Here is a 22,403-nt window from a genome sequence, read left to right on the forward strand (position 1 = left end):
CCTAAAATCCTAACAATAAGTGAGGACCACCTATCTACCTAGCATAGTGACCTCACTGTGCCTGGGGGAAGCTAAGGGGTAGGGACAAGGATATGGAAACTTTTGTCACTTGTCAGTGCCAGGATTGGGGTTTGATCAAAAAGATACAAACCCCAAAATAATTTTTAACAGAGTAAGGCAAACTAGAGCCAAAAAAACCATTGCAAATTAATTTTATTTCTAATTCCAGAGTTTGACCTGTTGTATACATATATGGACACACATATATTTGTGTGTATCTTTAGTAAAAAAACCTAAATCCATAGCAGTCACTGTTAAAGTACTGTGTCCTTGAGCCACCTCCTTCACCTCCTGGATTTTCTGCTTTAGGAGATGGAAGCAGCTGAGACGCCCTCTTGTTAAAGGTGATTAAAAGGGCTGAAGGAAGGAGAGGGGAGGCTGCTCCAGAGCTTTTACTGGGGGGCCGGGGTCTTTCCCGGAGGAAAGCCCAGCCATGGAGGCTGGGTGCTGCTCCAGCAGGGAGGCAGGACACGCGCTTGGGGATGTGATGCTGGACTCGTGCCTGGGAGTCAGTGAAACATGAAGCGTTGCCTGGCTGAGCTGAGCAGCACACTGAGCAGCACACGCCAGCTGAGAAAAGAAGCAATTAGGGAGATGGAAGAGGAGGAGTGATGGGAGGGGAAGGGGGAAGAAGGACAAGCAGCAGGAAGGAAGAGGGAGGCAGATTGATTTCACAGTTACTGGAATCTCTAACTACATCAGTCACATTTCCTTTCAGCAAATGTTCCAGCATAAGATTGTGGCTAAATCACATGGTTCATGGAAAGTTCAACTCCCCCTATTCTTTTTCTCATTAACCATCAACTTGGGGCTGTTGCTGTGTGTCATGCCACCCCTCGCCCCCACATCCCCCAGCTGACTCTTTTGGATGGATGGCCTAAAAACACCTTGGGATGCTCTCTGGGAAGCACTGAGGAGGAGGAGGGTCTGCCTGCTTTTCACTACAATCCCAATGGCAGGCTTTTTTTTTTTACCCTGCTCAGAAGAGCATCTTGGGTCTGACAACATCCTACACAGAAAGTCTCTTTCTCTGAGAGGCAAGTGAGCAAGATCAGGAATGAGTGCCATGTGAGTGTAGGTCTGATGGGGAGAAGGCAGAGATGCACTTTTCTCAGCTCATTGTTTGATTCAGCCAGCCCAGCACTTGAGTGATCCTGGTGTACACTCCATAATGGTTTGGACGTGCGCATCCCATTCCCCAGCTGACCAAACCAGCCAGAAACCACCTGCCACTGGGTTCCTTGCAGGCCAGTGGACCTCCAGAATCACCCTAGAGAAAGTGAAAGAAAAATGGGGTGATGATCAGGCATCAGCTTCTCTTGCTGGATGGTTATGTTGGCTCTGAGTCCCTCTCTATGCAGATTCCTTTATCTGCTCAACTCATGCCTGGGACATCTGCAACACCCCTTGTATTTCAGGCAGATGTCAAAACCAGTATCCAGTGCAAACATCCCACCCATTGTTGCATTCCTTCATCATGCAAATTCCTCCCCCTGAGGCTGGTCCTAAGAAGCTGAAGAAGCTGGTTGAATTTAACTGGATACCCAGAGGGATGTGAGACATAGGAATTCCTTGGGGTTGGTAGCAATGAAGGGACAGGTATTGTGCATGACAGATGCTAATGGGGCTGAGGAGGTAAGAAACTGATGTAGACATGTGACTTGAAAGTGAGAGGTAAAGAGCATGGGCTGAAATGGAAAATGAGACATTTAAGTATATTTGGATCCTGTCTAAGACAAAGGTACTGGGAAGAAGTGGTCTTGAGAGCTGTTGTTGGCCACATAGATCAGAAGAAGTGTTGGGGGAGTGAGGCATTTTATGGCCTTTCACCCTCATCTCAGGCTATGGAGTGCATTTGGGAGACTTGGGACACACCCGACCTCCAGTAGTAAGCCCTGATCCCACAATTTCTCTGTCACCTGGCAGGCATCTTTCTTGCCCTTGTGGTACCCAGCACATAGCATCCTGGGAGAAATCATGTAGTGATAGGCCTCGCTGCAGATGTCCTGCTGGATGAGCTGCACATCCACCTTCTGCAGAACATTACTGATGTGTCCTGTGGGGTAGAGCACCAAAAGCAATGTAGGTGAGCAACGGTGGAGCTTTCTGCCATTTACCATGGTCCCCCAACCCATGCCCATCTCACTGCATGCTGAAATCTGCCATCTGAATTATTGTTCTGCTCTTCACTGGCATTGTGATCGCTGGCTCTCAGTAGAGTACTTGATCTGTAGGGAAGGAGTAACATTCCCCTGCAGTACCATTCCCTGCAGGGGTATGCTGTAGGCACATCAGCTTTTGGGACAAGGGGGATATTGGTCTGGTGAAACCTCTCGGATATCAGAGTTTTGGGTTTGCCTCTCATTGAAATGGATATTAAGGTCTTCTGCCTAAGTATGCAAACCAGGATTGTCCACCTTTGGATAGACCTCTGAGTGTTTCCATTTGGGAAGCAACTGGAGAAAGTGTGTGAGTGTGAGTGAAGTCACTAAGCTGACCTAGGTGAGCATTCCTGTGTCAGGCACTACTAGAAAACAGTCTGGGCTTGTTTGTTTTCCCTATGGGGAAGGAATATGAAGGGGTCATGATCATACAGCTACACTCTTCCTCACAAAACAGAAAGGACACATCCATATCACCCCATGGGAACAGGTCTTGACCATGCTGTCCCCCAGCAGTGTGTGGGTTCTCTGTGGTCAAAATGGTCAAATAATACCAGGGCACACGTTAACAATTATACTATGTGATTTTCAGGGGACTCTGCACTGCTCCCATTGAATTTGCTAGGCCAGGTTTTGCTGAGGGGACCCAGGTCCTAGAGTCTTTGATGTGGGGAAAATGTTGCTGCAGAGGCCACAAAATGGTGTGCCCAGGAGACAGGCTTGATTTGATGAAGAGCAGGTTTTTAATCTCAACTGTCAGGCACTGTCCCTGGGGAACAACCAAACAGGATCCCACATGTCTTTGTAAGCATGGGGCTGGGCTTTGAGACTGGGGCTACTCCATGCTGTGACCATGACTGAATAGCCACTAGACAGATGCCTAATTTCTGAAGGGCTGTTTTAGTCTTCAGATGAAGGAACACATGTTGTACATAGACCCATGCCTGCCTCTCTGAATGAGGTTTCAAGGCACTCAGCAGGTAATTTTGTTCAACCTGTGACCCAAAATCAAAGGGCGTGAAGAAGGCATAATGCTTCGGGGTGAACAGAAGTCTATTCTGCCTACTCCACATCTGAATCTATGTTTCTGCCTTGGCTCTGCTATGGTAGTCCACCAGCAAAGACCTTGCACCTACCGCCTTCCTTGAGGGCTCCCCAGCCAGTGATCCAGCAATGAAGGCCAGGCTCAAAGAGGTGAGAGGGAGCAGGCAAGCAGATGGGCTGGATTAAAGGTGAGATGATCACAGGATGGTCCAGCTGGAGCAGTGCCACATCATAATCATGGCTGTCCTCCTCATAGTAAGGGTGGAGGAAGAGTCGGTTCACCTTGAAGGACACCTCTATGTGGCTGGTGGTATTTTGCAAATATTTGCCCAAGTAAACAGTCCAGATGGAGGCAGAGGCCAGTCTGTAGGATGCAGCAGAGAAGATAACTCACCACATGAACAGAGAAGGCTGGGGATAGCCTGGTTGCTTCTGTCACAGTCTTTCGAGGAGTCTCTGATCTGGATGATCATCTCCCTCAGAGGGGCCTCTTTTTTTATTTGGCTATTGATGTCAGGAAACTAGGTGGGACACCTCTTTGAAGCCTTGACATGCCTGTACAGTGGGACCAGCTTTGGGCAGGCACTCATACACATAGGTAACTTGCTTATATTTGCTTATTTTCCTCAGCAAAGCAGGCTAAAATGTGTACATAGGTTAGGCAAGCAAGTGGGTTGGTCATGTGCAAGTGACTATGATAGGGCAGAGAGCAAGAGTTGAGCTGGTGAAGCAGAGCTGCAAAGAGGAGACATGGAGAAGGGGAGCAACCCCTGAGAAATTTCTAAGAGGGAGTAAACTGAGGAAAGGAGCTCAGAGGTGAGGGGATTGAAAGTTATGACAGCCCTTTACAGAAACAGGGGCTACAGCTGGGGACAGGCTAACAGGGTGACACCTCTGAGAACAGAACAGCTAAGAGCTAACAGCCAAGGGAAACCCTGTCTCCAGCAGGAGGTGAGCAGCAGAGGGGAACTTACCCTGGACCAGAGCAGGAGGAAGCAGGAAGAAGGCCGGGTCTAGACTCAGAGTCCTGTCCACTTTTTGCCTTACTTGTTTTCGCCCACACTGCCCTCCCATGTGTGAAAAACTCCCTGGTTTGGTTTGACTGTCTCTCTTGCTCCAAACTCCCCTTCAGGACTCACCTCCAGCCTATTGCTTGCACTGGCTGCTGCTGTTCTGCTCCTCTTTGTTTCCCTTACTCTTTATCTCTCACACCATTTAAATTCTCTCCCTGACAGGCACACAGATATGCCATCTAACAGGACTGTGCTAGCTTCATCAATCCTGCATGGGGACACTCCAAAATAGCCAGGTCCAGCCTGCACGGGCCACTTGAAAGGCCTGCTCCTAGTGCTGGTGGTCTTCCTTGCAGGGTTGTAGGACACAGGTTGGAGTGTAGGCGTGGGTGTAGGGTGAGGTGAGAAGTGCAACTGCAAAGTAGCCCTAGTCCTCTCGAGGCTGGTGTCACCATACAGAGGATGACCAGCATCTCCTCCTCCTCGAGCTCACGTAGTATCAGGAGGGAAAGGGGAGCTGGGGAAGTCCAGCAGCAGTAGTAGCTAGGGAGCTGGGGGATCCCCACTGTCTCACTGATAGAGGAAAATGGGAGTTTGGAGGAATTGAAGACCAAGTCTGAGGGTGCACACTCCTTCCACCACCCAAACCTGTTGCCCAGCACAGCTGTGGGCCTTCCTCTTCCTCACTTCTTTCCAGTTTGAAAGAATGAGTGAAACCCCATGATCTGTATGTTACTGTTGCTGTCGTGGTACATACACTGGGTGGAAGGAACTGGGTGAGATACCGTACGTCCTCCTGAAAGAGCAGGGCCTGGGGGTGGACAGCATGGGACCCAAACAGCATCCTCAACAAGTAATGTTATCCTGGCCCCATCCTAGCACAGTCTGACACCTCCATGGTTGTAACAGCATGGGGACAAGCCAGAGCCAAAGCAAACGTGGAGCTGTGAAGTATCTTCTTCCAATACCATTGCCCTCCCAAAGCTGCTTTGTGAATCCCAGCACGGCCCCTTTTCCCCTGCACGCACACCCACATACTCGTGAATGTATCAATGCCCCTTTCTCCAGCTCCAAGCCATGGAGAAGCATGGTACAGGTGCCAGACAAGGGGTGTGGCTTCCCTGTGACATTTTCACAAGCTGGATGATCCTCCCATCATGCATGACATAGAAAGCAATGAAAATCCTTCTCCTGTTCAGCAATCTCCCCTCTCCATTTACCTCTCATCCTGGAAGCAGTGGGCAGCTGAGACCACCCAGCGGTCAGCAATGAGTGTTCCCCCACAAATGTGGTTTCCCCGAACTTGCAGGCTGGCCTGCCATGGCCATTCCCCTTCCACAGAATTTGCACCACCCACAATCCTGCTGAGAGGGGCTTGCAGTCCACAGTCTGAGGAGGAGAGACAGCAAGTACTTCAGGGAAGGAAGGAAACATGATACACTGTGCGTGCCCTTCCTTTCCCACTTAACTGACTGATGGGTTGGACCTCTGCTCCCTTGCCTTAGTCAGCAGATGCTTTATGTACTGCCCAGGACAGGCCTAGCGAGCGCTCTCTCTCAGCACATGCCCTGGCAGATGCCTGCACAGCCTTACCCCACCTCCAGCTGCAGCCTGGGGATGCCTTTGGGCCAGCACGCTGTCTGTGCCACATGTTGACCTGCTGGGGAACCCCTGTAGCCATTCCCTTTTGCTGCTCATGGAGGCTCCAGAAATAACAAGGAGGGAAATCAAAACATGAGCTTTCTCCCTGCCAGTAACCATGCAGTCACGGGTGATTTTCCTGGCTGGAGCCTTGTTGCGTGACTTCACATAAGCCAGCACAGTGGTCCAACAGGCAGCCTCTGGGCAGGACCTGGTCTGTGGGACAAGTCTATCTGGCCCGATGCCTCTGCCTGAAGGAGATGGAGAGCAGCTGTCCAAAGAGCAGACAATGCCTCCTGGCAACACAGCACAGAGTCCTGGCTCATCACTGCTGCTGCTGTCACTGCAGGATGGAGCAATGGCACTGCTGCCATGGGGCCGGGATAGGGTGGTGGAACAAGGGAAGGAGGGCAGCCGGGAGAGGGGTTGACCTGCAGCTACATGGCATCCTGAACCTGTCTGGTTGATGTGCCACTGAGCATTTCCTCACCACAGCGCTTCTCGTCAGACAGGTCCTTGCAGTCTGCAATGGTGTCACACAGGGGGTTGGGTTTCTTCACACAGGTCCCATCTTCACAGCGGTAGGTGAAAGGACCACAGGGAACCCCTGCAAAAAGGAAAGGGATCCAGGGCTGAGGGAGGGCAGCAGGTTGTAAACACAGCCTGAAGGCCTCTGAGTGGAAGAAAAAAGGCAACAGAGAGCTTGGGAGAACTCCATAAATGATGACAGGGAATTTCCTGAGCAAGCTTGGTCAGCTACCAACAGAGCAAACATTGTGAGCAGGTTGGGCATGTTAACTCCCAGCTGGTGCCCTCAGCTCACAAGATGGGAATACGCTACTGACAGCCTTGGCTTGAGTGTGGGGAAGGTATTTGTCAGCCCCATGCCATCCCCTCCCTACCTTCACTGCACTGCTCCTCATCGCTTCCGTTGATGCAGTCCCGTTGTTGATTGCAGATCCTGCTGAACTCAATGCAAGTGCTGTCCTCACGGCACTGGAACTTTGCAGGGCACACTGCATGGAAGGGGAGAACCCAGGAATCAGACACACAAGACAAGGCATCAGGTGTGAGGTCTGGGTCCTAAGTGAACCCGTAGGATCTGCAGCCTATTTCCCCACCTCATAAGGTGTGCTTAAGCCCAGCTTTGATATAGTGCAGCTGTGTAGTCTTTGCCTGATCTACGTTGTAGGTATGTCTGCACCCTCTCTCACACTTTGCTGATGCTGACTTAACTTTCCTTGACTTTTCGCCTTGGTCTCAGACCTTCCTCATCATTATGGCCTTGCTTTGCCATCACTGCAACCTTGGTTGACCCCAGGTTACCATCACCAAACCTGGTCTGCTTGCGTTGTTCAGGTTCTGCAGGACTGCATACTGTCTGGTGAGGTCACTGTTCCTCCTGCGTTGCTGTGACCCTCAGCTCATGGGTCACCTTCCCCTACAGAGCAGCTGCTCCCCTTGCCCTCTGATAAGTAAGTTCTGAACAACAATTCAGGATTCCTCGAAGTCCATGAGCTCTGATAGCTGCTGGGGATAGAGATGGATCTAGGGTGCCTACATTTTTATAGCAGGAACTTGTCCTGTGTTTGTGTGTATATATGTGCAACACCAAACATGATGGGCCAGTATCTCGAGGGCATTTTCTCACTGCAATGACTACAATTTCTTCAGTAATTAACGTGAGGCTTACAGATGACTAAAGGCACCTTCATATGTTCTTTCATAGATCTGAAGCAATGTGAACACTGATTTTAAAAACAGGGACTGTTCCATATAGACATGGAGTGAACAAGCAGACATGCGACAGTGGCAAGAGAATAAGAAAGGAAGGAAATAATAATATATATATATTTTTTTTTCAAATATAAAGGGATGTTTGAGAACACTGAGAAATAATCTTTTCTTCCAGTCTTGGTCTGTATTAACCTGTGAACTGAATGACACAGGTTATCCTGGGGTCCAAGAAGCTAACAGGATCCAAGAAAGCATTAGATATTCATAAGGATGCATATGTATCCATGTCTATATGAGGGAAGCAAGCAAGCCCTGATGTCAGACAGATGGATGATGGAACAAAGTGCACCATCAGCAAGGCTGCAGGCAATATAGAACCAAATCTTGGTGATCTTGTGAGACCTCTCACATTTCCAGCATTGAATTAAAGATTCCTTAAGAAAGATTTCTCCTTCCTTTTACTTTAGACTTTTCTATACCTTCCCCATAATCTTTCAGAATTGACCACTCTCTCCAGTGGTTCAGGAATCTCTCTGTCTGTGGAAAAACAGCTGTAGGGATCAACTAATGAAAAATTGGTGGTGGTAGCAATGTGATGTACCCCTCAACTCACACCAGGGATGGGAGAAGAGAAGAATTAGGTGTCAAGCCTGAGTGCAAATAGCTATTCCTATGAGAATGGGCCTTTTCAGGAGTCCTGGGATGCTGGGGGTTGTGTCTGCATCAGCACTAACTGCTTTTGGCAGAAGAATTGACGGTTGATTGAGGACTTAGATGCTCCCAAGCTGGGGTGCAATATATGGGTGAGGATCTGTACAGATAAAGTGTCACAAATGACCTGGGGGGAAAGGGAGAGAGCAGGGCAGTGGATGGGCTTGGGGAGGTCTGGGCAAGGTGGGAGGGTTGGGCAGGGAATGTTGAGTGGTATGACAGCAGAGGGGGCTGTAGGCCAGGGCTGAGGTTGATTGTTGGACCTGGGTATGGGGAAGGCAGGACAAGGTAGGGGACAGCACGGGCAGGGGCCTTATTTCAGGTTGCCTGGAGCTCTTGGTGCACAGGTATTAGGGGGTTCTCCCAGGACCACTGTGCTGTGCACAGGAGCAAGAAGTGTTGCTGTTCCTTCTTAAGAAGACTGAAGCCACAGGGCAGTGGGATGAGGCTTTTAATGCTGCAGAGGTTTGAGCTCCTGGAGGGGGGCGTGTGAGGCTGTGCCAAAGCCAACTGAATCCTTCCCATCTCTCCCTATCTTTAGAGGAGCAAGGGGCTGTGTCCTGCTGAGACCAGAGTCCAGTGGGGGAGAAGAAATCACTCACCACAATTTCTCTCATCCAACCCATTGGGGCAATCTTTGATTCCGTCACAGGCTGGAACACACAAGCCATTCACCGAACACAGGAACTCCCCGGGACAGGCTGTGAAACCACCAGAGAGAAGTTAGTCCCCAGTGACTGGAAACCTCCTTGCAGCAGAGCATCATGACTTGAAAGTGGAGCGTGGAGCTGCACACCTTCCTGACCACACATGTGCTGCGTGGCATGCAGGCGGCCCTCGCTGCACTCCCCAGAATCTGCCACGTCATCTGCTCTGAACAAGGGCAAACAGAGACAGGGTATGCAACAGGGGAAAGAAAGCTCTTTCCCTGCTTCTCATTGTACCAAGAGGCAAGGCAACCACATGCCTGGCATGCTATACTTCTGTGCTGCTTCATGACTCCTGAATGCTACAGGAAAGCTGGAACAGGTTCTTTGAAGTTGTTATTAAAACTTGGTCAGGGCATTGAAGGGGTCAGTGTTAGACACATGTTGCCAGGTGCACGTATTCAGGGACCAGTATGCATTACAGGCACCCTTTAGGAGAAAGGCGGAGAAACCTTGAAAAGGCAGATAGTGGGCGTGCATTTGAACATGTGTGTATGCGTATTTGTGTGCGGTTTTGTTTTTCTCTCACTTACACAGATTCCAAGGTGAGCAGGAAACAGCTCTAAGAGCTCTTATAATTGAAATAAAAGTCACTTCAAGCTGGAAATGCTCTCTCATTGAATCCCCAAGGCTAGTCCATGATGTGGGCATGGGGCTGAGACTGAAGACAACTCTCTGACCTTGGGCTCTGGTGCATGGATGCTCTGGCAACATGAGGCAGGGCCACATGTGCTGAAGCAGCTTCACACGTAAATGCCTCTTCTTTTTGGGAGATCAGTGGTGTGTACATAACCAATTTGTGAGCATGTGCCCAAGGGACAGATGGCCTCTGGGGCTCATGGGATGTATCTTGTGTTTCTCCTAAGACAAGCCAGGTGCACAGGGGCTGCTGGTAGCCACCACCCCACTAAGGAACAGGAAGAAGGCAGAACTTACGGTCAGATTGGTTGTAGAGGCTGTAAGCAGCCTGTACGCCTGGGCCAGTTAAGGAGATCTGTGAGGTGAAGGTGATGGTGATATCAACTGAGGATGTGACTGGGATCCGCTCGGCGTAGGCTTGCAGAGTCCGCAGGCCACACAACCTGAGGGGCAAACACAGGCAGGATGGCCCAGGCGGGGAGGGAGGAGAAGACAACAAAGTGGGGCAAGGGAGTTTGGTGGGGATGGGGTGTGAAGGGGGCTACACAGACTGGGGGTGTGTGGGAAGCCAGGAAGGCAAAATGCCTTCACACATGATGAGATTATGAAGAAGCAATGGTTTCCCATTGTGTGATTTAAACCCATGCTGAAGAGCTGACACTGGATCTTGCTCTGCCTGGTCACATCTTGCTGAGTGAGCAAGGACAGAATGAAGAAGGACTAACCCTGGTGAAACAAGAGGTCATTTCTGGATGCAAGACAGTATAACTAACCTAGGTGTTCCCCCCTAAATGGCTGAAGAAGACATGTGAGGAAGTCCCAGACATAAACAGGAGTGAAAACACCATCAACACATTAATGCTGTGGTGGGAACTGATGCAGAGAGAGAGGAAACACCTGGAATAACCGTGATATTCAGCATTGAATAACTGGGGACAACAGGCCAAAATTAGGCCTGATAAACAGGACAAAACCAGTCTGTGGATGTGGTGACCCAGTTCTGACCTCAGACCATGTGTGAGTCCAAAGTGATCCTACTATCTTTGGACATTTCCCACTTTCTAGGCAAGTACTGAATTCAGGCCACACAAAGCAATTAGTTTCTTACATTTATCTTCCGAAAGAAGCCATATTGTAGAAACTGTGGCACTGACAGTTTAAGAGAAGAGAACAGGGAGAGAAAAAGTGAAAATCCTAAGCCAGGGGAATGTAGCTTCTGGATCAAACCCCTCAGAAGAAAAGAAATTACCTCCACAGGAGCAGTGGAAAGGAAGTTGATGGGCTGGGGGAGGCTTTGGGGGGAAAGTGGCAATTTTGCAGTAAGTGGAAGGGAAAGCAAAAGCCATTGAGCTCAGGCCTGCTTAGAGGAGGTGGCAGCGCAGCAGCTCTTGGTCCTTTGCACCTGGGTGGTGGTGGGCAGCAGCCCTAGCTGCATATGGATGCTGATTTTTGGAAGTCCTGCAAGGGAAAATGGCTGAAGTCAAAGCAGGAGGATGTGGAGCTAGGTGGAAGATTTGTACAGAGGTGGATGAGAGGTAATAGCACACAGATAATATTGCAGAGGTGGTGACAGGCAGATTTGCAAACACAGGAGACGTGGGAGGACTCCAAGGTTACACACAGAGGAGAAAACTAGGAAGCCTGATGCAAACAGCAAGACAGAGAAGGCAGGCTGGTAGCTCAAAGCAAATCTGTAAGAAATGTGCTCACTGGAGAGCCTGCAAACAGGAGAGGCTGAAAAAGGAGTAGACAGGCAAGAGGCACCAGCACAAATAGAGGCTGCTGAGTGTGGTGTTGGGCCCTCCTTCCTCCGACCTGGTGGCTGAAGTGAGCAGGGAACCTGCAGAGGTGTAAACCCAGTTTAATCCCACGTGGGAAGTGAGGAACAGAAAGCAGAACCCCAGCACACACCTTCTATTCTGAATTATCCACTGGCCTTGGGTACAGGGCAGCTCGTGCTTCTGTCTGCTGAGTGCGTAGGCATCGAACCACAGGCTGACCCCATAGTCGAGGGATGGGACCTGCAGGCAAGGGGGTCCAGAGCAGAGTGGAGATGGCTCCTAAGAGTGCTGCAGCCCACTCCAGATGACAAAAACAAGCAGGGTAGATGTGAAGGGGAGAGCTGCAAATTGGCACATTGCAAGACAGAAGGAAGCACCATCTAAACTGGGGGCATGCCACAGCTTAGGGTGGCTCTGCTGCTAGTCTCGAAGTATGGTGATTCCTAGCAATTTCCAGCAATCTGATTCTGCATAAAGAACTCCTCTGGAGTCCAGATTTCAGATTACTCCTCAGGTATGGCATCTCTGTGCCAGCATCAATATTAGACTCTTTCCCCTTCAGAAACAGACGTTATGTGGAGGCTAGGCAGGCTGTCACCCTCTCCTTGCTTCTCAGGATGATCCGAGTGATACTGCTATCTGTAACCCCCTAATGTGGGGAGTGCCATGCGGGTTTCAGGGAGGGGGTGGATGCTCTTTCTGGAGCTGGCTCTTACCGTCATGTGCCAGGTGCACTGGGTGTTGGGTGAGTAGTAACTGGGGTAGTGTGGGGTGCCAATCTTCCCCTGCAGCTCCAGGCCTTCCCGCAGAGTTATATTCACTTCACAGGCTGTAAATACAGACATCAAAGCCCTGATAGCTGTCAGCTAAACCACAGCCTGGGCATACTAGCTACCTATCCCATCGTAGGAGAGGAGAAAAGGGGCTGTAAGGCCTGATGCTAAAGGTGACTTGTATGTTTCACCAGCCCTCCTCAAGAGGACATTTCTACCTGGCAAGACTCTCAGTCTCCTTCTCTTTTTCAGGGAAGGGTAATTTGCTGTTTTCGACTCTTGCATTGCATTGATATTTATCTGCAAATGCATCTAGATGTGATGTCCAAGCCACATCTGGTCTGTCCATGCCTGAGAGCTTGGGCTTGCTCTTGAGGTATCACAATCACTCAGGCCCTGCTTGCCAGAGCCTGGCATGTAGAGACTCAAGCCAAACGCTATGTGTTAGTCCAGGTGAAGATGCAAAATCTAACCTGCTCTTTACTGACCACCTCTTCTTGCAATCTAGAGTGAATTCTGCCTCTAATGCAGATAGAGCATCTCTAGGAGTGGTAATTTTGTAGAATACAACCTGTAGCTATGGCAAACCTCCTCCAGCCTTTCTCACCTTTGAGGGGCACTGCCTGTGCTGAGAGGATGAAGGGGTCATAGTAGCTGTACATGGCTTTCTTCCACACAATGGACATGACAGGGCCTGATGAAAGGACTTCCACAACGGGCTCCTGCCGGCTGCAGCCATAGATTCTGAGGACCAAGAGATAAAAGGATGGGAGTGAAACAAGCAACAAACAGACGAAAAAGAAGGAGGAGAAAGAGAGACTATGGAGGTCTGTGTTATCCACAGCAAATGCCTGCTGTGAGGCACTAGCTGAATCAAATAAAGGGCCAGCAGAGAGACAACTCATGCTGCTGCAATCTCAGACTGAACAGCTGCCTCTGTGATATCCCACATCAGTGACTTCGGCTGATCAGTGAGAGGCAGGTTCTGCATCAAAGAGAATTTCCTCTGATGTAGTCTAACACCTTCCCCTGCTGCGGTGTGTTGTGCCATCCTACCCGGCTTCCCCGCCATGCTCACCCTGCTCAGGAGCTACCTACGAGGTGATGAGGTGTTTCTCCAGGGGCCCGGCTGTGTCATACATAGCCAGGCGGTCTCTGCAGTCTGGGAGAGTCCACTCCAGGCGTAGCTTAATCATGTAGCCCTCAAGGCCATGGAGGTGCCAAAGACAACTGGAGGCCAGGTAGTCAGGACCCTCCAGCCTTAGTACATCATCATCCTGGACATAGCTGTACCTGTAGCAACCTGAATCCAAGGGGAATATAGAGGGATTTAAACCTCAGGGTGATATAAATGGAGACAAAGAGGGCTTAGGGATGGTTGTAAAGGAAATTAAGACATGGGATTGTCACTTGGGATATCAGTGTGAGCCCTATGTTGGGGTATGGCTGACTTCTTCCAGTGATCTCAATTTACTTCTACATTTGTTGCAGTAGCATTGGCTCCCTCATACTGTTGCCCCAGTTTCTCTGTAAGAACTGTCCCCTCTCCCTTAGTTAAGCTAATACTGCCTCAGGCTTTATTAAATATCAGCACGACACAGTTATCTTCCGCTGGCTTCACCTCTTTCTCTCTCACCCCCATATTCTTCCCAGTTTTACATCCCCCTTATCTGATTTCCAGGTTTCAGCAGGCTTCCAGACCAGGATTTTTGAGTAAAAGTTGGCTTAAAGGTGAGTTTCTAATAGCATATCTACCACAAGCTGCCAGTCACAGCCCTTATGACACTGCCTGAAATTACTAAAAGCACCTTCAAATTTTGCTAAGACAACAGACTCCTAAATGACTGACAGCACATCCAGTATGGAGCCAGACAGGGAAATCCCCACCCCACTCAGTAGGTTTTCATAGGGCCTGGAATTTGCACTGTTGTACCAGTACACCAAGCTATTTGACAGGACTCATCAGGACAGGGACAAGACAAAGGTGCCTGCACTGCCCTTGGGAGCTGGTGTCTCTGCACTGAGGTGTGCTACTGGGGCAGAGATGTTGGGGTGCTCTGAGTGGTCCAGCACATAGCTGCATCATGTAGTTTGGATCTGGCCAAGCAGCAGCACTGATGCTCCCTTGTTACTGTTCCCACCTCCCCTTCCCAGGATTTACAGTTCCAGGAAGCCGACAAACTTTCTGTCCCCTGTAAAAAATCCCTCCCACAAAGTCACAAACTCAAAAAGAAAGCAAAAGATAGCCTACCTAGCGTGGATTTCAGCACTACTATATCTTTCACACTGGATTCTGTTAGAAAGAAAATATATAAAGGAAGATAAAAAAAAAGATAAACCAGCAGTATCTGAATGGTAGGTAATGACTCTCTCCCTTGCTATGTAAAGGGCTCCCTTAAAACCTTGGCTTTGGGCATGCTCCAGGAGCTTCTCTGTCTGCTCTTGGGGACCTGTTTCAGTCATGCCTTACCTACCCCCTCTGTCTGCAAAATCTCTCTAACCTCTGCCCCAGATACAACAGTCCCAATTCATGCTTTCCAGCACACCATGGGTTTCTCAGCCTTTTTTCCTTTCTTGTTTTTGTGTGCTATTCCAGGACTTCTTTTCCTTCCCAGAAGGGCTGGGCATTGCCTCAGGCAGCCACCCCCTCTTCTGTCAGCCCCACCACAGGGTATAAACCCACTTCCCAGAGCCTTCACCATATGCTTACACATCCCTCATTCTCCCAGTTTAAACATCTCTCACTGAAATGCATAGTGAAGAAGGAGGTCTCTTTTGAAGACCACTGGTTGATAAGCTACCCAACATCCTTACAGAGTCCACATCTGGGGAAGGGAGATGCAGAGAAAGCCACCAGCAAAGACTATAAATCTGAGCTAAATAGAGCCACAGGGTGGATAACACTTTTAGGACAGCTGGGCTTTGCTCCAGCCTCCCAGCTGAACTGGGAGCGGCCATAGATCAGGTGCTACTGGGAATAATTGCCAAAACCAAAGGCACAGTGAGGTCAGTTGGGTGTGAGAATTGCTGTTGGGGCTTGCCTAGGTCAGGGCTTCGGTCTTTTGTAGCTCCCAACCAGAGCTTTCAATTCTGTGGGGAGAGCGGTTTTGTCATGGCAAAAACAGATGTTGTGGAAAAGATGATCCTGGAGGCATAAGGCAGGCTCCTGGAGAAGCTCATGTGCTGTAGGGAAGGATGTATGTGGAGCTGATACTAACTACTCTTTTATCTGAAGGTAATAAAACTGAGTTCCTTTAAGGAGAAACTCTTTAAGGGAAAGAGGAGGCTAGTGCCCTGGAGTGAGTGTAGCTGTTAGTAAAAATAAAGCATCAGAGAGGTTGGAGAGCTTCCTGCACTAGTCAATGGTTTGCAGCTCTGTGTCTTAAGGCAGCCACTGGCAAGAGTTAAAGTTTAGAGCTAAGCAGATCAGCAAATGAATCTCTCAGAAAGCAATGAAGTGCTAATGACTTGCTATTAGCTATTAGCTATTGCTATATAGCTATTGCTATTTTTTCAGTCCAATTTTACAGAGCAAATGAAGCCAGAGGTTAAGTCACTGGCTTGTGGTCACTTTGGCCCAGCAGTAGAAGATGTTTCTGGCCTTTGCCCTAGTTGCCAGACTGTGCTTCTGACTGGAGAGGGAAGTGGAAAGGACTAGGGAAAACAGAAGGAGCTGGAGAAACTACGGCTGGTGTGTTAATTTCAAAATAGAAAGAAGTGTCTTCTGCTGAAGTGAATAAAACAGTGAAGCAGATGCAAAGGGAATAAGAGGGAACTGGAAACAACTAGAAGAATGCACCATCATTTTTATTTGTTTACAAATTACATTATGGAGTGAGTAAATGAAGGGAAAATACTAGATGGGTTGAACTGGAAGCATTTAACGTATTGTCTTGTGGTATCTTTCTTATGAAAATTTATTTAAATTGGCTGAGCGTAAGGTCTTGTATGGGGGAAACAAATCATAAGTAGAACTAAGTGACTAATGGTAACTGAGGGAGGAGAGCTGTTCATGAGATGCTAATGCAGCTTCAGAATAAGATCTTAACAAAATAGTCTGAAAGAGGGAATGAAAATAATTTTGAGGAAATCAAATTTTCTTCGGGGACACCAAAAAAAATGACCCCCAAATTAAAACAATTGATTTGTGAAGGGAAAAGCTGAAGAAAATACGGGTGGGTTATATTAAAATAAGATCAGCCTTAGAAAAATGAAAGATAACGTGTCTGGGGAAAAAAAAAAAAAAAAAAGGAGCTGTAGCATTTCATGGGAAAAGGAAACTTGGAAATCAAAGTCCTAAGGGGAGAGAACAAACACAATGTATTTTAAGACCTGTGAGGTTTGGGGCTCTGTAAAAGGGATGAGATCAGGCTGAGAAGTTAAGCCTCATTATGAAGACCAAATGCAAATTCCATTGGACTTGGATGCATTTAGTATAGACAGATTCCCCTAGTCCTTTATCTGACACATATTTTAGAACAGTCCTGTAGAGGTGGCTTTTTGAACAGGCTGTGATTTTCACTTTGCACAATGATAAATAATCCTTAAAATCGTATGTCAGGAATTGAAGTGGTAACAACATTTTTTTTCTGAGAATAAGACTAGTGGTGACTCAGGTGTACATTGCCTTTATTCTTCCCTCAATCATGTAGACTGTAATAATCTCCCAAAGGAAAGTAGGAGACTTAATTGCTTGCTATTTTTGAGTCGAGCTGATCAAAATCATGACCTATGTAAGGTCTCACTCAACAGAAGCTAAAACTGATGGGAGAAGGAGGAAAAAAATTGTTTCTTGGCTGGTCATGGTCAGCTGTATTTCCAATAATCTTTAATCCTTCAAAGGAAAGATGTTTTTGTTGTTGTTATTGTTGTTTTGTGTTTTTTTTTTTTTTCCTTTGGTTTTTAAATCAAAATTCGGTTCTCCTTTATCAGGAAGAATCATGTAATTGTATCTCCTGATCCTCACTTCTTTCTAATAATCTTCTGGTTTCCCCTATCCCCCTCGGCAGTGACTTCTGGCCTCTTCTACTAACCGCCCTTCAGCACCTTATAGACCTTACAGCATTCTTGACTGCTCAGGCCACAGCTGAGCAGCTGGTACTTACCCAGCAGAATCAGTGAGTCTGGGTTGACCCTGTACTCCGTCTGGTAGGACAGGCTGCCTGAGCTGTTGGAGCTGGTGGAGAGCTCTTGGTGGAGCATTGTGCTTACTCTCTCAGCAGTCATCTCCTTCTGCTGACTCTCAGGGATTTGGAGGGCAAACCAGAAGAAGAAGGTCAGAGCCCCCTCCCTAACAGAGAAATAGCATGTTAAATATCCTCCCTCTTCCTCTCCAGAATCACTGGAGGGGCAAACCCCAGAGATTAATGCCCTGCTGTTTTTCCACAAATCAGACATGTCTGTGTGGACTTTCCAGCTTACTGCTGTGACCCAGAGGAACCACTCTGAGTGGGGCAGTAGACTTGCTATAGTATGTCCATGGTGCTAGTTAATGTTCAGTCCTTTGGGGTAGGAAGCCATCTTATGCCATCTGGCTTCAATGATGACTGAACACAGTCGAATTAATGTGATAATTAATCAAGACTGGTCTAATGAGCAGTCTCATTTCAGGTAATAATGACCTTTGGTTACTGCTGACCAGAGACTGAAAAGGAACACGTAAGACTTCATTGTCTCACCTCCCAGTGGTGACAAGTGGATGGTTTATGACTCAGTACCTCACCACAAGCCATTAATGCTGGGCAGGCTCAAGCTGCAGGAGACTGTGACTGAGAAAGCTCTGTTCAACAAGCTAGCAGAGAAAATTGGCTGAAGGAGGGACAAGAGACGTTGAAACAAACTTTTGTTCAGTAAAAGGCTAGAGGAAGAATTGAAAATGAAACTTTTTTTCTTTTTTCTCCCCAGTTGAAAATGGAGTTGCATCAAAACTGTGATTTTCCTGAGCTTAAGGACAAATTAGGGCTGTAGATTTCTGTGGGAAAAAAATCTGAAGTAAATGTATACATCAGAATGGAAGTAACTTTAGCTTTTTTGATCTACTGTGATGACCTGCAAAGCTGTAGTCCCACATCTCTCCTATTCCACTGTTAAGCTATTCCTAGGTAGACCATGTTTCTTGGCTGAAATATCTTTTCCATGGTGCATTCTGGCCTCTCTCTTCTGGTGCCCACAATCAGGCCATAAAATTACTTTCTTGAATTACAGAAGTTCATTTCCAGCTGCTCAGTTTCTACTGAGAATACCAAGCCCAGATATTTTTTCAGTTCTTTCCAGTAAGTTTTTTTACTCTCTTGAAGTTTTGCCTCTCTGAAAAATTTCTCAGTTTTGGCTTTTCGTCATGACCTTGGGTGAACATGAACATCAAAATATCCCTAGCTCTGTTGTGCTGGAACTGTTCTGTATCTGGACTGCCCAGCCTAACCTAGAGCTCATGTTGCGGACTGAAGCAGTTTATCATTGCCAAATTTCAGTGAAACTGGAGTACAATTGACTGGAAGCTTTCACACATCAGCAAGCAAAAATACTCTGGGTGCTACTCACCCAAAGGCATACACTGTGCTCGAGTTGTAATATCGACCCAGTTCTGTGGCACGAATCAGTTCCTTCAGCTGCAACGAGAATGTAATCTGATAACTACCACACAATGTTACAGTGGAAAAGGACCTCTGGCCAACCATATATTTCATCCCTCTTGCTGTACAGACCCACCAAGTCTGTCACTTGGACGGAGTCACCTGACCCCTTCCTCTTTCTACTCACTGAACTGCCTGAAGGCCAGCTCTGGTCATGGAATTACCCTCACCATCTTCTGGAGCTTAGATGACTCCAACCAGAAGGCTCTGGACTCCACCTGCCCAAGGTCTGGAGAGTACTGGCGATTGAGGACCTGGAGGCTGCCAGAGTAAAACTGCAGGACGGATGGTTCCAGGTGCCATGGTCTGTAGTCTGCCAACAGAAGACACTACTGGATTACCTTGATGATATATAGGGGAGAGGGATTTTCCCCTACGTATGAGTCTGTAAAGATCACCCAGAGTCACTAATGCACTTTGGGCTGAGCATTGCTTTGACTACACCTCCTGCATGGGGACAAAACATGTTGCATTTTTACCTAGGAAATACCAGGTTGCTGCAGCAGCTCCAGCCAGCAAAAGAAAGATCATCCCGAGGAGCACATAGCGGAGGGAGTACCGTGAATTAATCTCTGATTCATCCTTTGAGAGGGAGCTGGCATCTTCCTCCTGTTCCTCGGCCTCCATTGGGGGCACCTGGTGACACAGCACAGCATGGTCAGGCTGGGGTTTCTGTATCCCTTTACATCTGTCTCTGGAGGTGCTCCTCTTCCAAGATCTGTAGCCCCAAAAGAACTGTATGCTAGCCATCAAAGACTTGGCTCAGTGCAAATGTGAGTAAAATTCCTAGTTCAGTGGGAGACAGGCTTCCAGGACACTGTTCTGTCTATGCCTCCTGGGTAATCTCTCAATATTCAAAGGCATTCCCTGGTTTTTGCTTCTGCCAAAACCGCAAATGAGTACAAAATGAATTTCTCCAGAGACAAAAGTGTTGTCCTCTCAGGCTGGAAATGTTTCTAAAACTGCTATTTTATTGACCTAGAAATCAATGCAAAAGAAAATCCATAACCTCCAATGGACACAGAAGTTGCAAACAGCAGCCCAGCCTGGGAGCCTGAAGTTGCACTTTGCCTGCTGTGCCATTTTGCTCTAGGTCCCTAAAAGTAAGCAAACCTTGCCATTCCCACCAGACCATGTGTTCCAGGGCTAAGCCCATGCTGGCACTGACTCACTAGCTGAGCTAGTGATGAAAGAGCACCTGAACAATGTTCAGCCCTCCACCACCCTCTGCTTGTGCCAGGGGACACCTTCTGGCTTCCTTTGCCCCTCATATACCCTAGGCTGATGCTTCTGCTTTCTCCTGACCAGCACCCCTTCTAGAAGGGTTCCACAAGGATCATCAAGTCCAACTCCTGTCCCTACATATGACAACCCCACGGTTCACAACACGTGTCTGAGAACGTTGTCCAGTCTCTTCTTGAATACTGCCAGGCTTGGGGCTGTGACACAGCCCTGGAGAGCCTGTTCCAGTGCTCCACCACCCTCTAGGTGAAGAATCTTCTCCTAATGTCCAACCTAAACCTTCCCTGGCACATCTTCCTGTCAATCCCTCAGGCTCTGTCATTGGTCACTAAAGAGAAGAGTTTGGCACCTGCCCTTCCTCCTCCCCTTGTGAGGAAGCTGAGCTGTAGCTCAGTCTCCTCTTCTCCAGGCTGAACAAACCAAGTGACTTTATCCACTCCTCATATGGCTTCCTCTCCAAACTCTTCACCAACTTCGTAGCCCTCTTCTGGACACTGTCTAGTAGCTTAATAACTTTTTTTACACTGTGGCATCCAGAACTGCACACAGTGCTCCAGGTGATGCCACACCAGTGCAGAGCAGAGTGGGACAATCACCTCCCTTGAGTGGCTGGCAATGCTGTGCTTGATGCACCCCAGGACACAGCTGACCATCTTGGCTGCCAGGGCACACTGTTGGCTCGTGCTTGGCTCATGGCATCTGTGTGGGAGGACACAGAGGTCTCAGGGAATGCCTATGCCATGTCTATGTGTCTGTGAGTTGTTTCTGTGCTCAGTGGTGTGTGTGACCATGCAGGCATGAATGCAGAGGAAGGACATGTTGCAGATGGTTGGCCTCGCACCTGTTTTAGCCCACATGGATAGCCTGGAGTGTTCACATGATAAAGGTGAGTGGTCTTCTCAGTCTCCTTGCTTTCCCCTTGTTACTGAGCCCTGAGCCCTCCAGGCTGCCTTTCAACACAAAAACATGCTCACACCAGATAACTCATTCTGAAACGTTAAACACAGCTTGGTGAACACCGACACTTGTACAAGCAGTTGCACACCTTCTTGCTGTAGTGCACCCTTCCAGAGAGACACATGCTACAAATAGGCCCAGCACAGATTGCCCTCCCTTGGTTCTTGTGGGCCACCTTTCTGTGTAACCTCTGGGGACTATCTCCTCCCCAGGAACCAGGTTGGGTGGTCCCAGAGAACAAGCGCATTTCTCTACTATCACAGCATCCCTTCAGAAACAGCAGGAACAAGCAAAGAACCGCAGACAGAGGGGTGGGGGAAGGAGGGCAGGAAGCAGCCATAGAAGAGCCTCTTTGTTAGAAGATTTGATGGTAGGCACTGGGGTTTCCCCCAGAGCTGCAGACCTACCTTTGAAACCTGCTGCCGCCTGTGAGGCCTGGCCCACACCCCCTACGCAAGCCAGCTCACGCACGCATGGAAGTGGAGGGAGAGGAGGACATCTATTTACCTGGGCTCAAGGTCTCCTCAATGATCAATAATCTGATGCCATGTCCCTTCAGCTTGGCCTTTGTCCTGCACCATCCTGCTGCAATGGGTCAGCACACCCCATGCAGTGTTTTTTTTTCTTTTCTGAAATGGAGGTTTTGGAGGCTTGCAGGGGGACAAGATCTGTAGGCAGAGCAGGGGGATCCTGAAAAAGTCAGGGTAGGAGCACCTTCAGCTGTGCAGAGAAGGACAACCCAGGAGGCTGGTGCAGATAGCTTACAATGTCCTCCTCAGGGGACAAGAAGTTGCTGAGCAACTGACGTATTTCTTAGATACCCTCCTTGGTCCCATTGGAGGGAGAGGCAAAACGCAGGGTGTCTGCTCCCTGGCACAGAGGTGGAGCAGGCGCTGGCTGGCAGGTGTAGATTGCTTGAAGGAGGGAAGATGGCAGTAGGCAGTGGGTCTGGTTACTACAGTGGTCATGCAGATGAAAGCAAAGCACAGTGTCTCTCAGTCCTCACCTGCAAGACTCCCTCTGGTCTTCTTGTGCTTCTTGCTGCCCTGTCTCCTGACACTGGGCTCCCTGTACTCCGTGGCACCAGAACTCACTCCTTCCTGCAGCATCTGCTTTTCTTCCAGCCCCAGGTCCTCCCCTGCCTTGCCTGTACCACCTTCTTCTTACAGCCCTGCAGCTCTGTACGTGCCCCTTTGTTTATCATGAAAAGCAACCAAGCCCCAGCTAGAGCAGAGTAAATACAGTTAGCCTGGGGGGCAGGGATGGGAACATAGACAACTATTGACCTGGGGCTGGGCTCCAGC

General features: G+C 48.6%; 1 protein-coding gene across 1 annotated transcript; it reads right to left on the reverse strand.

The window, feature by feature from the left end:
- Positions 1-310: 310 nt before the first annotated feature.
- Positions 311-19,542, reverse strand: TMPRSS6 (transmembrane serine protease 6). Its single transcript, XM_082063354.1, has 17 exons — positions 19,380-19,542; positions 19,071-19,213; positions 18,809-18,876; positions 17,374-17,558; positions 14,520-14,561; positions 13,367-13,571; positions 12,876-13,012; positions 12,212-12,324; positions 11,626-11,735; positions 10,012-10,157; positions 8,971-9,069; positions 6,823-6,936; positions 6,411-6,527; positions 5,500-5,668; positions 3,359-3,630; positions 1,980-2,116; positions 311-1,330 (listed from the first exon to the last, which is right to left on the reverse strand). Exons 1-17 carry the CDS (start codon positions 19,525-19,527, stop codon positions 1,172-1,174), a joined length of 2,364 nt encoding a protein of 787 aa, XP_081919480.1. The 5' UTR covers positions 19,528-19,542; the 3' UTR covers positions 311-1,171.
- Between the last annotated feature and the right edge of the window lie 2,861 nt (positions 19,543-22,403).

Source organism: Streptopelia decaocto (assembly GCF_964273445.1).
Source record: "Streptopelia decaocto genome assembly, chromosome: 1".
NCBI classification, from domain to species: Eukaryota; Metazoa; Chordata; class Aves; order Columbiformes; family Columbidae; genus Streptopelia; species Streptopelia decaocto.

Bases quoted from the DNA above. Each gene is read 5' to 3' on its own strand.
- TMPRSS6 (XM_082063354.1), bottom strand. From the start codon at position 19,527: ATGGAGGCCGAGGAACAGGAGGAAGATGCCAGCTCCCTCTCAAAGGAT. The intron at 14,562-17,373 runs GTAAGTACCAGC...TCTTTCTAACAG, and splicing joins AGACTCACTGATTCTGCTGG to AATCCAGTGTGAAAGATATA. The intron at 1,331-1,979 runs GTGACAGAGAAA...CACTTTCTCTAG, and splicing joins GCAAGAAAGATGCCTGCCAG to GGTGATTCTGGAGGTCCACT.